Source organism: Theropithecus gelada, chromosome 5 (genome assembly GCF_003255815.1).
Source record: "Theropithecus gelada isolate Dixy chromosome 5, Tgel_1.0, whole genome shotgun sequence".
Taxonomy (NCBI): domain Eukaryota; kingdom Metazoa; phylum Chordata; class Mammalia; order Primates; family Cercopithecidae; genus Theropithecus; species Theropithecus gelada.
The window spans coordinates 55,693,829-55,711,650 of NC_037672.1; the positions used below are offsets into that span (position 1 = coordinate 55,693,829).

The 17,822-nt window shown below is 36.3% G+C and overlaps 1 protein-coding gene across 5 annotated transcripts in view; it reads left to right on the forward strand.

Moving 5' to 3' along the window:
* Window positions 1–17,822, forward strand: part of MAPK10 (mitogen-activated protein kinase 10) — a 353,150-nt gene that overhangs the window by 201,223 nt on the left and 134,105 nt on the right. For all 5 annotated transcript variants that reach the window (XM_025385432.1, XM_025385428.1, XM_025385430.1 and 2 more), the window contains one exon: window positions 7,102–7,271. Coding sequence is in view for 4 of the 5 variants with exons in the window: in XM_025385428.1 (XP_025241213.1) it covers window positions 7,102–7,271 (170 nt within the window). In the remaining variant the exon portion in view is untranslated. The remainder of the gene's footprint in view (window positions 1–7,101; window positions 7,272–17,822) is intronic.

Consider the following 17,822-nt stretch of genomic DNA (forward strand, 5'->3'; position numbering starts at 1 on the left):
CTTCTCAATAATAATGATAATTATAACAATGGTAATAATTATATTAAAAATAATACACTTGGAGAGGTTCCTATAACCTTATGCCATGTTTAGAGCTTACATAGATTATCTTATTTAACCTTTCCACTAATCAATAGTAGATTATCACCCTCATTCTACAACTAAAGAAACAAGGGCAAATATTATAAAGAACTTGTCCAAGGTCTCACAGTCAGGATTTTAAACTGGATAGATGAGAAGCTGCATTTTTGCCCTTGGCTAAAGTTCTCAGTCTAAAGTTTCTTATTTGTTGAAAATAGAATGCTAATTCTTACATGAAATAATTTGTTAGACATCTAGCACATTGCCTGTTACTAATACTAGCTTGGTGCCTAATAGGTATTCAAGCAGTATTAGTCTCCCTCCTTTATGCATAAAGAACAGGCAGGCAGAAACCATACCAGCTCTACTATTGATTACTGTTATATGCTTTCCAACATAATTGAAAATAATTATCAAATATAATTTAAGTCTTAAAATTTTTGCTGCTTTATTGATTTTTTATAATTCATTGATTTCATAGAATAACCATCTCTGGGCCAACTAACTAATGTAAAAGTGAAATTGATTCCAGGATGTAACCCTCTGTTGAGAGTAATACTTCAAGGAACAGGGTGAGGAAATGTGCTCTTGAGAGAACAAAATTTAATCCTAAATATCACTAAGTATTGTCTCAAATCTTCCCCTTTAAAACTCATATGTAAGGTCAGGTGCTGTGGCTAACACCTGTAATAGCAGCACTTTGGGAGGCTGAGGCAGGAGAATTGTTTGAGGCCAGGAGTTCAAGACCAGCCTGGGCAACATAGTAAGACCTCATCTCTAAAAAAAAAAAAAAAAAAAAAAAAAATCTGGGAGTTGTGGCATGTCCCTATAGTATCAGCTCTCAGAAGACTGAGGTGGGGGGATTGCTTGAGCCCAGGAGTTCAAGGCTGCAGCAAGCCTTGATTATGCCACTGCATTCCAGGCTGGGTGACAGAGCGAGACCCTGTTTCTAAAAAGAAATAAACAAACAAATCTCATATGTAAATTATTTGATATATATTTAAAATAGATTAAGCACATGCCTTTTTGCCACAAAAAAACCCAGAACATCAGGCATTATTTCGGCTGACTTTATACAACAATGTTGGAGTGGTATCATGAAGCAACTCAATCTGCTTGTCATAACTATGAGAGTGGATAGCTCAATATCATTTGTGTCAAAAGCAGGATCATGACTTTAGGCAAGTGGTTTTCAGTATTCAAATGACCATACTAAAAAAATATCCAGCAGATTGACTGGCTAATTATCTGCAAGTGCACTTTGTGGTTAATATTTCTTGGCTATCCTATTGAGATAGATTAATTTTATGCCCATGTTACCTTTAATAGTGCCTGACACACAGTAGGTGCTCAATATTTAACAAATGAATAGAATCAGGCCCTTTAAATTTCTTGGCATCTGTGAATATCCAGCTTTCCATCACCACACAAGATTGTCTACTTCAACTTTGAATTATTTCATGTTAAGCTTAAACTCTAGGCTGAAACAATTGATAAATGAATTTATGAAGGAGGATATTCATTCATTTCTCTTGATTTTCTTAGCTTTATTCCTGAGGCTCACTTTATTATAAGAAAACCACATCACTATTCTTAATTATTTTAGCTAAACTAGTACATGGTTTAGCTTACAGAAAGAAGAGAACTGGTTTTGAAGTCAGATAAACTTTAATTCATATTAATTGGTACCACCAATTAGTAGTTCTGAGATTTTGAGTCAATTAATTAACAGCTCTGTATGCCACTTTCTTCATCTGTTTTGAGTGTTCGCTCTGACATGTTTAACATAATACAGAGTACATCTGTAGTAGGTAAGCAATAATACTGGTTCAACTTTCTTTTTTCCTTGCGTTATTGAGAGTTAATATCATACAAGTTATATGGCACATATTTCTGTGACTTTCACTAAAAATATCTTACCTACTGCCTGTTGTTTGATTCCAGGTTTTTTATATGAAGAAACTATTGAATATATTCTTCCTGAAGTTTAGCTGAAGAATTTTATCTTTCCTATGAATCGGTATTATATATTTTATGAGATGAATGAATCAAAACCTGCCACTCACTGTGGTTTTGTTGTTGTTATTATTTTTTTTCCTTTGGTGTTCCAGAAGTGTGACACTAACTTTTGTGCTCAAGGCAATAGATATTCATAACTTAAGTCTTCTGGTAAAACTGTCATCTCCTAGCTTGCTTTGTTTGACATTTGTTTTTAAAACTGGATTTAATGGTTTTATTGTTTCTCTGTCTTTTACCGTGAGCTACACAAATCCTTTATGGAACCATGCAGAATATAAATAATGCATGAAAGAATAAAATGGTTTGCCCAAGGTTTCACAGCTATTAAGTGCAGAACTGATCCAGGCTCAGTGCTATTTTCAGCTATATCATTCAAAAGAAACAAAGAAAGCTTAACCTCCAAAAATTCTTAAACTCCAATGTTTCCCACTCAGGAACTGACTATCAGAAACGTAGGACAGTCATTCACAAGTGGAAATGAGGAGGGACTGCTTCTGAAATATAGGCTATTAAAGTGCAATCAAAGCTTTGGACACCTGCAGGAGAAGATCAATAATATGGGACATTTTCCTTTGCAAAATTCTATGGCTATAGGCTAGCAATTGAATGGATGATGAGCACTCAGGTGCTGATACCACGGAGAGTGTTTTATGCCATTGTTTTTAACTTCTACATCCTTTGTTTACTTGTTGATCTGCATTGCTTCCAGTTTTTGACTCTTTAATTATTCCTCTTTGAATGGTGGCATCTTTTATATCTACTATTGTCTAAAACAGTGATTCTCAAAATATGAAACTTGTTAGAAATACAGATTCTTGGCCTTATTCTAGTATTACTGAATCAGAAACTTCGCATTTTATCAGCCCTCTAGCTCATCCTAATCCATGTTAAAAGTTCAGAATCTCTGCTCTAGACCAATCATGCCTTCTCAACAGGATTTTTTTTTTCTTTGTAGGTTCAAATAATCAGCTGTTTTATTCTATGACTTGAACTCAGGAAATACTAAAATGTATAACTAGAGAAAAGTCATTTTTAGCACTGATAATATTTTTCTGTAATGTGCTTAATGGAATATTTTCATGGGCACATTTTATAAAGAAAAAATTATATTTGAACTTTATAGTCATGACAAGGAAGACTATATAGAAGCTGAAGGATGAAATATAGTCTATTAAATATGCTCGGAACCTTTCAAAACTCAATTTAGATTTGTAAGCTTGGGGCACAGATGGGATCTGGGGGAAGCTCTTTAACACATCATATTTGCTATCAAATTTTTGGTTATGACATCAATCTAAGAAAATTTCCTATGCTATTTTGTCCATGTCTTACTGCTTAAACTAGTAATTAAAATAGACTTTTACCAATTATTTGAGATGCTTTCATGAACATCTTCCCTAACTTCCAAATTTTACCTGAAGTTTAATTCAAAGTGGGGCATAAAGAAGAAACTTGAAAGGAAATTATATATTTGTGTGTGTGTGAATTCACAAACCTTGTAATGATGATTTTTAATTGGTTGATTTCTACTTGAATCCAAATCTCCAGAATGTTATGCCAATGACTTGTATTTTATCAAGCCCTGCTTCTCCAATGTGCATCCCCAGGTGGTTGAGATGCACACTCATATCTGAGAACCAGTGAAAAGGGAGGTTCAGGGATAGTTTTAGTTGGGGAAAACAAAGATCAAGTCCCCCTCAAACATTGCCAACTTTATACCTGTAACTTGGCATCTAGTAGTTGCTTGATACATGGTAGGTGAATGAATTAATGGTAATGAATGAGTGCAGGTGGTTAGTTGCTACTGTGAAAGTTGTCAGAATCAAAATGGAGTCACTTGTGTTAAAAAAAGAAAGAAAGGAAAAAACCAGGACAAATAGAGCAGAGGAAGGCCATAAACAGAAGGGTTCACATACGTAAATACCTGGTGAAAACTATCAGAAAGGGCTGAAACACCCACAAGTTTGCACCAGACCATCACAACCTTATGAAAAAAATATTTCTGCAAAGCCATCTGCCCAGCAACTGCCTGTCCCACTTTAGACTGGCATTACCTTTGTTATTGATCCTTGTAGCCAAGGATAATTATCTCAAAATAGATAATCATCCTCATTTTTCCTTTGAAAACCTCTGTCTTCCTTTAACTCCCGGAATACACACATAGTTTACTATGGCACATATACTGCCATTGCAATACTCTATTCCAGAATAAATATTATTTTATTTCTATTATATAGAAAGAGCCCTTTTCTGCTTGTTAGTTTCTGTTTGCTTCTAGCACCTTCTTTTATTCTACTGTAGAATATATTATCCATACTTTAACTACTTTCTTATTTGATTGTCTTCATTCTAGACTGAACCTTATCTTTTTTTGGTTATAGTTTGAGTGCCAAACCTAGCATTTGACAAATAATATGTATATAATCAGTGTTTGTTGGATTAAACAGTTCTAAATATTAAATAGGGTAGCTCTTAGAGTAAACCTTAAAGATAAGTGACATGAATTGTTAAGCTTCTTTGGTTTATTTGAATATACATGGAAATGTTGGAAGAGGAGAGACAACAAGTTGAATCAACTATGATATATTGACTGAGACCATAGCTAGAAAAGCCACAGTGAAGTCCAAAGGCACAGGGCTGTGCCACAATACAGCATTAAGTCAGGAGTCCAGAACACAAAGTTCATTGCCAGTGATTAGTTTATACATGCAATACAGTTGAGAAAGCCACACTTCCAAAGTGAAGGGAATAAATAAGGGAAGGGGAGATATACTATCTAGGTTTGATGAGGCTAGTGTGTGCTAAAGATTTTGTGTGTGGTCAGAAGCTGAATATTAAAAGATATAAAGAAGGGTCAGAACATGACAAATGGCAAGTTAGGCACTTCATCCCAAGTTAAACTTGACAGATGATTCATTTTATATTCTAGCTCCAGTTGCTTTTTAACCTTTCTTAGCCATGAAAAAAAGCAGGGCTTTATTCAGGCTGTTCTACTCATATGCCAAAAAGTCTAGAGTAGAAATGGACCATGGTGTGGAGAGCAGTTCCTGGTACTGTGGCTGAAATCAAGGATTGTTTAAAGACTAATGTTCTTGTTTCTGCCACTGTCCACACCCACTGTCTAAATTCTAAACCCTGTTGTTGTCTCCTTGAATAGGCTTGCAATGTCCTGATTTTTAATAGTCTTATTTAATTCCCTATCCCGTGCTCCACAAACTGCTTTCTTGATTTCAGACCTTTTATTATTGCATTTGCAGATCACTTGAATTTTTGGTTTCCTGTCCAAGCAACCTAAGTTCTCTAAGTCCATTCTATTCTTTGGGGTCTTGGTGCATTTGCAGTGAATGCTGCCATCATAGCCAATGCAATCGTAGGTTGGTGCCTGTCACACGTATTCTACTCTCGAGCCTGTCTCAGCTATCTGGGGGTCTCATGATCCTAGCACTGGATTTGTAGGTTTTGCCACCCGTGGTCCCATGGGCTCCACTGTATTCTCCTCATTTACATCACTGATGCTGCTTGGGTCTCTTTCTAAGGGAATATGGGGAAAATTAGATAGTACTTCTATTTCAAGTTTTTATTTAGAAATGAAATGCCAGAACTTTCCAGGAAAAATACTTTTATTATCAATCCAGAGGTTCAGAGCCTAAGAGTTAAATCTTTCAAATTGTATCAGAATGCGATTTTCGGAAAAGTTCATGTATGTTAAAATTACACAAAAAGTCTTTGGTTTAGATTCTGGACTCAAAACATTATAGGCAGATTTTTCACTAATTAAAGCTTTGGCAGGACACTCACAAGTTGTGAGGTATGTGAGAAATTATTCATTGCGTGGGAACGTCTCACGTCTCACTTCTTATAGGACAACCAGCATTCTTTGACAAACCAAATCAATCTAAACTGTACCTCTCCCCTTATTGTGGCATTTAAAAACCTGCCCACAAATCTAAATGCCCCAAATCGGTCAAAACCATCTTTAATGAGAACCACTGGCATAGATTGTTTAATTTTCAGTTAAACAATTGGGGAGGATCCCACAGAAAATGTGGGTGCTTAAAACCTGAACAAAATCAGCAAGAAGGGTTGACTACTGGGAAGGCATCCACCAGTGTGTGCCACAGGAGTGGACCAGATGATGTTCTGTGAGGTCCCTTCTAGCTGTAGAATTCTTACTATTTATGTCATAAATACAATATAAGATCGTTCGTGGATAAATAATCACAGGTAATGGATATTTATGTGTATTATGGTTCAAAATTTTAAAGACAGACTCTTCGATTACTAAATATAATTGATAGATGAACCTCTCTCAAAAAATAAACAAAAAATGCAAAAATTAAGATATTTAAAATCTAAGCTTCCAGAAAGTAAAGTGTCATGTGGTATTTTAGAATAATGTTAATTCGAACAAAAATTTTGCTATGCTTAATTCAGAACAATAGCACTTGCGATATTAATGAGGACAAATGAAGTCAAGACTGTTTAATTCAAGTTTACCCAATTAAAATAATTAAAACTTTGCATAAGTTTGTATCTTAGTTCTTTCTGAGAAAGGATTGTAGATACAATCTTTATCTGTCCTCATGTGACTGGTATAATGGATGACCAGTGATCATCTTTGTCTTATGTACTTGAATCCTGAAGGAGCTAATATAACCTCTGAGACCAATGCATGTTCAGTAGATAGAGATGTTTATTCTATAAATGAATGTCTTTATGAGATACTTTAGAAAAGATTATGTGAATCAAATCTAAGATTAGTCTATTATAAATAGTTTTAATGTTGAAAAAAAAACCAATTTCTTTGCATTTTTTCCCTAAGCTCTTTTACTCCAGGTAATCTTGCACGGACTGATACATGCTTTTTTCTATGTGAACTTCATGAACTGGATGATAGATGGCTAAGTGTTAGTAATCATTAAAAGAACCAGTTTCTGTACATCTCATTATCATTCTGCCTGTTCACTTGCCTCATGATTTTGCTGTTCTTCTTTTTGACAGGGATTCGATAAACAAGTGGATGTGTCATATATTGCCAAACATTACAACATGAGCAAAAGCAAAGTTGACAACCAATTCTACAGCGTGGAAGTGGGAGACTCAACCTTCACAGTTCTCAAGCGCTACCAGAATCTAAAGCCTATTGGCTCTGGGGCTCAGGGCATAGTTTGGTAAGTGGAATGGATTTGCTGTATTTTTAAACGGAACATACTGTGTGCAACTACTAGACACAAATACACAAATAAACAAAGCCCCCAAAATAAATAGCATAATTTGGGAGGGGAAAATAATCCTACTGAACAAAAAAATAACATTATAAGCATTATGTTTATTACCCACTTGCTAACAATATATACAACTTGGCTTGTGACATGTTTTTTGGTCACAGAAAAAAAAAATATTCCACAAGAATCATAAAGGAATAAAGAGAACCAGAGATTTCTAGCAGTTGCTACTGTATTTCTTGTTTTATTTGTTGCACAGCAAGAAATGAGGGGACATGTCTTAAGATAACATCAAATAAAACTCCTTACATGCTAGAGAGGAATAAAAGCTATTTCAAATGTTTCTGTGACTTTTCAAATTCAGTGTTTGAAACTGAGTTTCCTATTTAGAAAAAGTAGCATTTTAAAAATGTTTGCCTCATATTTTCAAAATGGGAAGGTTCTGGACTTCTTAGTAACTGTTCTTTTATGACATTTTTGAGTAGCTAATTAAAATTACGACAAATCTAGATCTGATTTACCTAAGACTCTTGCAAATTTAATATCAGGTTAATTGTCAAGCATTTCTTTTACACAGTTTTAATTTGTAATGTCACAACGAAATGTATTTAATATAAACTTACTAGTGAAATAATTTTTAATCTTTCTGATGGCTCACACAGATAAGTAAAAATTCAGGACATGTACCCTGAATATGTATATTTATATATGTATATTTATTTATAAAGGATATTTATTTATACAATATATTTCTTTGTTACTGCTACATTCATAATGTCCATTTAAAAACAAAAACACTTTTAAGGGATGAGATGAATTTACAGCAAATCACCATCAACTTAGCCACTTTCTTGCTGATCTTACAGTTCTGTAGGTCAAAAGTCCTACACAGGTTTCATTTTAGCCCAGTGGGGCTAAAATCAAGACGGTGGGAGGCTGGGTTCCTTTCTGGAGGTGCTGGAGGAGAATCTAGTTTGCTGTTCATATGAATTATTGTTAGATTTCAATTCCTTGCAGTTGTGGTTAAAAAAAAAAAAGAAAAAGAGGTTTAAAATTTAAAATATTTTAAATGTTTTAAAATTTGTGTTTAAATGGATAAGTTTATGGTGATTTGCTATGCTAGCAATACTAATACACATGTTATAGTAAAGATTCTAATATTAAGACAATTGCTGTAACTCTCCTAAATTCACCAGTGGCAGGAGAAAAGAGTAGTTTCTGGCTATCTTTCCTTGGTGGAAAATTGTAGAATAGTAACATGAGAAAGTTTTCCTAAGATTCTCAGTCCAGATGCTCAAATATTCGTTGGGATAGTTTCATTTTCCTTTGAATAGGTCTGCCACAGATTTGTGGCAGTGAAAGAAGTACTGTCAGTGAAAGAAAACTGATAGACCTTTAATGACTCAAAAATAGATCCAAAGCAGCATTTTGCTCAGGAAGTTAACAGATTATCACAGAAGAGTTGAACATTTTCTAATAATTTTGTAGTATGTTTTATAGGAATTTTGGGCCTCGATTTCTCCTTTCCATAGGGTAGAAATTACCTTTGGCCTTAGATATAGTAACTGCAAAATTTTTTATATTGCGTTTGTCAACTGTAAGCTCCTCTACCTCTCTTACATCAAATGCATCCATTCCCAGACATGCTTCTGAAATCCACAGACCTTTTCTATGTGCACAACTGTCAGATTGCATAATATCTTGAATGTTCCATGCAATCCTGAGTATAGTCACTGGTTGAAACAGGAAACTGTGAATATCTGAGATCTCTGATAGACAGACAAACTGAAACATATCATTAATTTATTTTGCCTTATTATCTTTGGAGTAGAAATAAAACATGGAGGAAAAAATTACAAAACAAATATCATCATTTTTGTCCATGTGTCACCACAAGTAATTTTGCATGTATATGCAAGAGAAATTCTGCTTTTTTATTATTATTATTATACTTTAAGTTCTAGGGTACATGTGCATAACGTGCAGGTTTGTTACATATGTATACTTGTGCCATGTTGGTGTGCTGCACCCATCAACTCGACAGCACCCATTAACTCGTCATTTACATCAGGTATAACTCCCAATGCAATCCCTCCCCCATCCTCCCTCCCCATAATAGGCCCCGGTGTGTGATGTTCCCCTTCCCGAGTCCAAGTGATCTCATTGTTCAGTTCCCACCTGTGAGTGAGAACATGTGGTGTTTGGTTTTCTGTTCTTGCGATAGTTTACTGAGAATGATGGGTTCCAGCTGCATCCATGTCCCTACAAAGGACATGAACTCATCCTTTTTTATGGCTGCATAGTATTCCATGGTGTATATGTGCCACATTTTCTTAATCCAGTATGTCACTGATGGACATTTGGGTTGATTCCAAGTCTTTGCTATTGTGAATAGTGCTGCAATGAACATATGTGTTCATGTGTCTTTATAGCAGCATGATTTATAATTCTTTGGGTATATACTCAGTAATGGGATGGCTGGGTCATATGGTACTTCTAGTTCTAGATCCTTGAGGAATCGCCATACTGTTTTCCATAATGGTTGAACTAGTTTACAATCCCACCAACAGTGTAAAAGTGTTCCTATTTCTCCACATCCTCTCCAGCACCTGTTGTTTCCTGACTTTTGAATGATTGCCATTCTAACTGGTGTGAGATGGTATCTCATTGTGGTTTTGATTGGCATTTCTCTGATGGCCAGTGATGACGAGCATTTTTTCATGTGCCTGTTGGCTGTATGAATGTCTATTTTTGAGAAATGTCTGTTCATATCCTTTGCCCACTTTTTGATGGGGTTGTTTGTTTTTTCTTGTAAATTTGTTTGAGTTCTTTGTAGGTTCTGGATATTAGCCCTTTGTCAGATGAGTAGATTGCAAAAATGTTCTCCCATTCTGTAGGTTGCCTGTTCACTCTGATGGTAGTTTCTTTTGCTGTGCAGAAGCTCTTTCATTTAATTAGATCCCATTTGTCAATTTTGGCTTTTGTTGTCATTGCTTTTGGTGTTTTAGACATGAAGTCCTTACCCATGCCTATGTCCTGAATGGTATTACCCAGGTTTTCTTCTAGGGTTTTTATGGTATTAGGTTTAACAATTAAGTCTCTAATCCATCTTGAATTAATTTTCGTATAAGGAGTAAGGAAAGGATTCAGTGTCAGCTTTCTACTTATGGCTAGCCAATTTTCCCAGCACCATTTATTAAATAGGGAATTCTTCTCCCATTTCTTGTTTTTCTCAGGTTTGTCAAAGATCAGATGGCTGTAGATGTGTGGTATTATTTCTGAGTACTCTGTTCTGTTCCATTGGTCTATATCTCTGTTTTGGTGCCAGTACCATGCTGTTTTGGTTACTGTAGCCTTGTAGTGTAGTTTGAAGTCAGGTAGCGTGATGCCTCCAGCTTTGTTCTTTTGACCTAGGATTGTCTTGGCAATGCCGGCTCTTTTTTGGTTCCATATGAACTTTAAAGCAGTTTTTTCCAGTTCTGTGAAGAAAGTCATTGGTAGCTTGATGGGGTTGGTATTGAATCTATAAACTACCTTGGGCAGTATGGCCATTTTCACAATATTGATTCTTCCTATCCATGAGCATGGAATGTTCTTCCATTTGTTTGTATCCTCTTTTATTTAGTCAAGCAGTGGTTTGTAGTTCTCCTTGAAGAGGTCCTTTACATCCCTTGTAAGCTGGTTTCCTAGGTATTTGTGTCCCAGAGATTCTGGTATGTAGTATCTTTGTTCTCATTGGTTTCAAAGAACATCTTTATTTCTGCCTTCATTTCGTTATGTACCCAGTACTCATTCAGGAGCAGGTTGTTCAGTTTCCATGTAGTTGTGCAGTTTTGATTGAGTTTCTTAGTCCTGAGTTCTAGTTTGATTGCACTGTGGTCTGAGAGACAGTTTGTTATAATTTCTGTTCTTTTACATTTGCTGAGGAGTGCTTTACATCCAATTATGTGGTCAATTTTGGAATAAATGGGATGTGGTGCTAAGAAGATTGTATATTCTGTTGATTTGGGATGGAGAGTTCTGTAGATGTCTATTAGGTCTGCTGAGTGCAGAGTTGAGTTCAATTCCTGGATATCCTTGTTAACTTTCTGTCTCATTGATCTGTCTAATGTTGACAGTGGGGTGTTGAAGTCTCCCATTATTATTGTATGGGAGTCTAAGCCTCTTTTTAAGTCTCTAAGGACTTACTGTATGTATCTGGGTGCTCCTGTATTGGGTGCATATATATTTAGGATAGTTATCTCTTGTTGAATTGATCCCTTTACCATTATGTAATGGCCTTCTTTGTCTCTTTTGATCTTTGATGGTTTAAAGTCTGTTTTATCAGAGACTAGGATTGCAACCCCTGCTTTTTTTTGTTCTCCATTTTCTTGGTAGATCTTCCTCCATCCCTTTTTTTGAGCCTATGTGTGTCTCTGCATGTGAGATGGGTCTCCTGAATACAGCAAACTGATGGGTCTTGACTCTTTATCCAATTTGCCAGTCTTTAATTGGGCCATTTAGTCCATTTACATGTAAGGTTAATATTGTTATGTATGAACTTGATCCTGTCATTGTAATATTAGCTGGTTATTTTGCTCATTAGTTGATGCAGTTTTTTTCTAGCATCGATGGTCTTTACATTTTGGCATGCTTTTGCAATGGCTGGTACCGGTTGTTCCTTTCCATGTTTAGTGCTTTCTTCAGGGTCTCTTGTAGGGCAGTCCTGGTATTGACAAAATCTCTAAGCATTTGCTTGTCTGTAAAGGATTTTATTTCTCCTTCACTTGTGAAACTTAGTTTGGCTGGATATGAAATTCTGTGTTGAAAATTCTTTTCTTTAAAAATTTTGAATGTTGAATGTTGGCCCCTACTCTCTTCTGACTTGTAGAGTTTCTGCTGAGAGATCTGCTGTTAGTCTGATGGGCTTCCCTTTGTGGGTAACCTGACCTTTCTCTCTGGCTGCCCTTAACATTTTTTCCTTCATTTCAACTTTGGTGCATCTGACAATTATATGCCTTGGAGTTGCTCTTCTTGAGGAGTATCTTTGTGGCATTCTCTGTATTTCCTGAATTTGAATGTTGGCCTACCTTACTAGGTGGGGGAAGTTCTCCTGGATGATATCCTGAAGAGTGTTTTCCAACTTGGTTCCATTTTCCCCCTCCCTTTCAGGCACACCAATCAGTTGTAGATTTGGTCTTTTCATATAATCCCATATTTCTTGGAGGCTTTGTTCATTTCTTTTTCCTCTTTTTTCTCTAGACTTCTCTTCTCGCTTCGTCTCATTCATTTGCTCTTCAATCTTTGATACTCTTTCTTCCAGTTGATCGAGTCAGTTACTGAAGCTTGTGCATTTGTCATGTATTTCTCGTGTCATGGTTTTTATCTCTGTCAGTTCGTTTATGGCCTTCTCTGCATTGATTGTTCTAGTTATCCATTCTTCCATACTTTTTTCAAGATTTTTAGTTTCTTCGCGCTATGTACGTAGTTCTTCCTTTAGCTCTGAGAAGTTTGATTGACTGAAGACTTCTTCTCTCAACTCGTCAAAGCCATTCTCCGTCCAGCTTTGATCCGTTGCTGGCAAGGAGCTGCGTTCCTTTGGAGGGGGAGATGCACTCTGATTTTTTGAATTTCCAGCTTTTCTGCCCTGCTTTTTCCCCATCTTTGTGGTTTTATCTGCATTTTGTCTTTGATAACAGTGATGAACTGATGGGGTTTTGGTGTGAGTGTCCTTTCTGTTTGTTAGTTTTCCTTCTAACAGTCAGGACCCTCAGCTGTAGGTCTGTTGGAGATTGCTTGAGGTCCACTCTAGACCCTGTTTGCCTGGGTATCAGCAGCGGAGGCTGCAGAAGATAGAATATTGCTGAACAGAGAGTGTTGCTGTCTGATTCTTGCTCTGGAAGCTTCGTCTCAGGGGTGTACCCTGCCGTGTGAGGTGTGAGGTGTCGGTCTGCACCTAGTGGGGGATGTCTCCCAGTTAGGCTACTCAGGGGTCAGGGACCCACTTGAGCAGGCAGTCTGTCCGTTCTCACATCTCAACCTCTGTGCTGGGAGATCCACTGCTCTCTTCAAAGCTGTCAGACAGGGTCATTTACATCTGCAGAGGTTTCTGCTACTTTTTGTTTAGCTGTGCCCTGTCCCCAGAGGTGGAGTCTACAGAGACAGGCAGGTCCCCTTGAGCTGCGGTGGGCTTCACCCAGTTCGAGTTTCCTGGCAGCTTTATTTACCTACTTAAGCCTCAGCAATGGTGGGCGCCCCTCCCCCAGCCTCGCTGCTGCCTTGCAGTCAGATCTCAGACTGCTGTGCTAAGAATGAGGGAGGCTCTCTGGGTGTGGGACCCTCCTTTCCAGATGTGGGATATAATCTCCTCGTGTGCCATTTGCTAAGACCCTTGGTAAAGCGCAAAATTAGGGTGGGAGTTACCTGATTTTCCAGGTGTTGTGTATCTCCGTTTCCTTTGGCTAGGAAAAGGGATTCCCTTCCCCATTGCACTTCCCAGGTGAGGCAATGGCTTGCCCTCCTTCAGCTCTCGCTGGTCGGGCTGCACCAGCTGACCAGCACCGATTGTCCGGCACTCGCCAGTGAGATGAACCCGGTACCTCAGCTGAAAATGCAGAAATCACCTGTCCTCTGTGTTGCTCACTCTGGGAGCTGGAGACTGGAGCTGCTCCTAATCAGCCATCTTGCTCCAGGGACCGAAATTCTGCTTTTCAAGCATAAGTATTGGCATGTGGATACCTATTATGTCACAGAATCTCCATCCTCCTAACTTGGTTGAAATGGAGTCTCATTTTTACTGTTCTGGTTACCTTAAACTTGTTATTGGGTTCTTACAATCTTTTTCCCCTCTTTAGACTGTTTTATTTCTTACTTATCAGCATGGGGAAAAAGGTAATACTAAAATATCTTCAAAAGAAATTATTACTATACTATATTTCATTTATCATGGATGATAGGTCAAAAATGTCAATGTTGAGCACAATTAAACAAAAGTTGATATGAAATATTTGGGAAAAATGAAAATTTTCCTTCTGCCTTTGAGGGAAAGAAAACATTATCTGTTGAGGCAGAAGGAATGAGAATTTTTCTGCTTCACTGTGTGAGCTGAGAAGTTTTCTACAGCCGCGTAGGTGGGGAATTGTAGAATAATCTGTAAGATGAGTTTTTAGCAACAGTGGTCAGGATCCAGAAGAGCAAATCATTTCAGAACATTTTTCCAATTGTCAGAAGAGGGTCTCATTAGTGTTTTTTTCTGTTACCAACTCCAGAACAAAAACAAGCGTGCAAAGAAATCAACAGCAGGGGTTTCATTGTCTTCATTCACATCCATCCTGCTGTTTCTTGCTAAGCCAAGGAACACTTTCTCATTTCTCTCTCTAAAGATGATTCAAACGGACAGCCAAAGTGGTGGCAAAAGTTAACAACTAAGTTTAGCAGAGATGACTTGTCAAGGTTGGTCTGCCCTTTAACTGAAAAGAGCTGATTGTGTAGTTTTAAATGAAAGGAAGTGAAGCCATACTATTTCTTTCTTGGTGGTGTTACACACCATCAGCTTGTAAGTTGTCACAATTCAATTTCACAAGGTGATGTTAGGCAGGATATTTACAGCAAACTGTAAGATTAATACAGATAAAATCATAGAATTGTAAAATATCTGTGCAATGAAAATTATTTAAAAATAAGATGATACATTTTATGTTAACCGACCTTTAAAAAAATTCCACTTAGAGCTAGAGAATGGCATTTAATTAAAGTTGAAATAATCATAGTTATAAGATGCCCTGGAAATAATCCAATGGATTAGTTTATCTTAAATGGAATATATATCCACATATATGTGTACATACAGTAGTCCCCCCATATTTGTGGTTTAGCTTTCTGTGGTTTCAGTTACACATGATCAAATAGGATATGAAATTATTAAATGGAAAATTCCAGAAACACTTTGTAAGTTTTAAATCGTACACCATTCTGAAATCTTGCCCTGTCTCACTCTATCTCATCCCATCCTTCTGGGGATGTGAACCATCCCTTTGTGTAGCATATCCAGGCTGTCTATGATACACTTCTTAGTCACTTAGTGGCAGTCTCAGTTATCAGAGCAACTGTTGCAATATTGCAGCACTTGTGTTCAAATTATTCTTATTTTAATTAATAATGGCTCCCAAATACAAAAGTAGTGATGCAGGCAATTTGGATGCGGTAAAGTGCTTCCTTTAAGTTAAAACGTCAAAGTTCTCAACTTAATGAGGAAAGAACAAAAATCTTATGCTGAGATTGCTAATGTCTTCAGAAAGAATGAATCTTCTATTTATGAAATTTGAACAGTATGTTATTGCAGTTGTTCTATTTATTATTCTTGTCAATCCCCTACTATGCTTACTTTATAAATTAAACTTTATCATAGGCATATATGTGTAAGAAAAAACATAGTATATATAGAGTTCGCTATTATCCAGTTTCAGACATCTGCTGGGGGTCTTGAATGTATCTGCTTCAGATAAGGGGGTACTACTGTAATGAATACGTAATACCAATATACGATTATTATATATTATATATGCATACATATTAATCCAGTGGGTTAGTTTATCTTTATTGGTTATGTGTCATATGTGTTATTTTAAATATATATATATATGATACATTAGGATATATATCTTTTTGTTTTGCACAAAAATTTGAAAAACCATTTCTGGTGAATGTCCTTCAATAAGTGATCTACAGTAACAAGACTATGCAGATAAACAATTTAAGATATAAATTGCCAGGCATGTTCAGCAGAACCTCAGGTTTTCACATAGTCTTCTTTGAAAAAAAGTTCCCCCTTTTTAATGTGCTCATTTTCATTAAAAAAAAAGACACTATTTACTCTGATGTGTTTAGCAGCTTTTTCCATTTTGATGATGAATTTGATTTACTCCATCTGCACTCTGATTTAATCACCCTTGAACTACTAACATCCTTCCCCAAAATGATTGGAAAAGGTTGGGAACATCTTCCATAAGGGGTTGGTAAATATGCACCAGAACAAAAGTGATTAAAACTTGGCCATGTTAGGGTGCATGACAGAAAGGCATTTAATATATATTTCTTGCTGATAAAAATTAGGACAAAAATTGATGAAGTAAGTTCTCAGGATTCTGTTAAAAATGTGCATATTTAAATATTATAGATTCAATTGCCGGTACTTTGAGATACCTTATATTATCATCTGTAGTAATTATAGTTACAAATAAACTTATGTCCAACAAATAATTTTTTTCCCATTGTGGTTTATCAGTGATAGTTTTTAACTTTCAGTCTTTCAGAATCTAGGTTTACTTATCTGTAAAATGGAGATAATATTATCTCATAGGGCTCAAGAGAGTACAAAACAAGCTGGCTACATAAAATTGCTTTATAAATCTGAAATTGTCGTGACTTTTAGTAGATTCAAGAAAGGTGGGCTTGTGATACTTTTTCTTAGCAATGGAAAATTGTAAAGGTCAGTACATGTAACCTAGGAAAATGACTGATTGTAACAGTTGCTTCGTCATCACATTTTGTATATTATATACATATTACAGTTAAGAACATGGGATTTAATAAAATAACTTTACTAATACCCCATCATGGAGGCTGGCAAAGAAGCATTTGAACTTTTTTCCTCCCTATCTTTCATCCAGGGCTTCAGTTAACTAATATTATTTACAATATGTTAGTTGTAAACATTAGTTTTTAAATCCACAACACGATTTCACAGGCCCAGCTAACCATCTTTAAGCACAGAATATGGATGGGAGCATTTTATGGTTATGAGGTTGGTGACATGAAGAGAGATGGGTAAGATCATCCAGAGGGTTTTCCAAAGCATCACGCTTCCTCAGTAACACAAAAGAGACTTGATCAATGGACCCCAGATGATTTTATTTTGTTTCTGCAAACATCACTCAAGCTCTTGTGGCACGTTTCTCTTAAGAGTTTCTAATGAGCCATTACGCTAAATGATGCAGATTTAATCACACATTTCCATTTAGCCCCTGACCAGTGGAAATGATTATCCTCTCATGTACATCTGGAATGTCGGTCATATTCTTCATCCCTGGCATTTTCCGTTAATTTAAAAATTTCAGACCCTTAATTGCAACCTCCCTGAAATAAGCAACATTGAGTTTCAAATACTGTCTTTTTTTTTTTTAATGTAAACCATAGACTTTAATTCATCAGAACATATCATTATCAGTTTATTGATTACAACAAATAGTCCACACTGATGCAAAATGTTAATCATAGGGAAAATGGGAGGAGGTGGTGAGTGGGTGCAAGGGAACTCTCTAGTTTCTGCTCATTTTTCTGTAAACTTTAAAACTGCTCTAAAAGATAAAGTCTATTAATTAATTAATTTATTTATTTATTTTAAATTTATTTTTTATTATTATACTGTAAGTTGTAGGGTACATGTGCATAACGTGCAGGTTTGTTACATATGTATACTTGTGCCTTGTTGGTGTGCTGCACCCATCAACTCGTCATTTA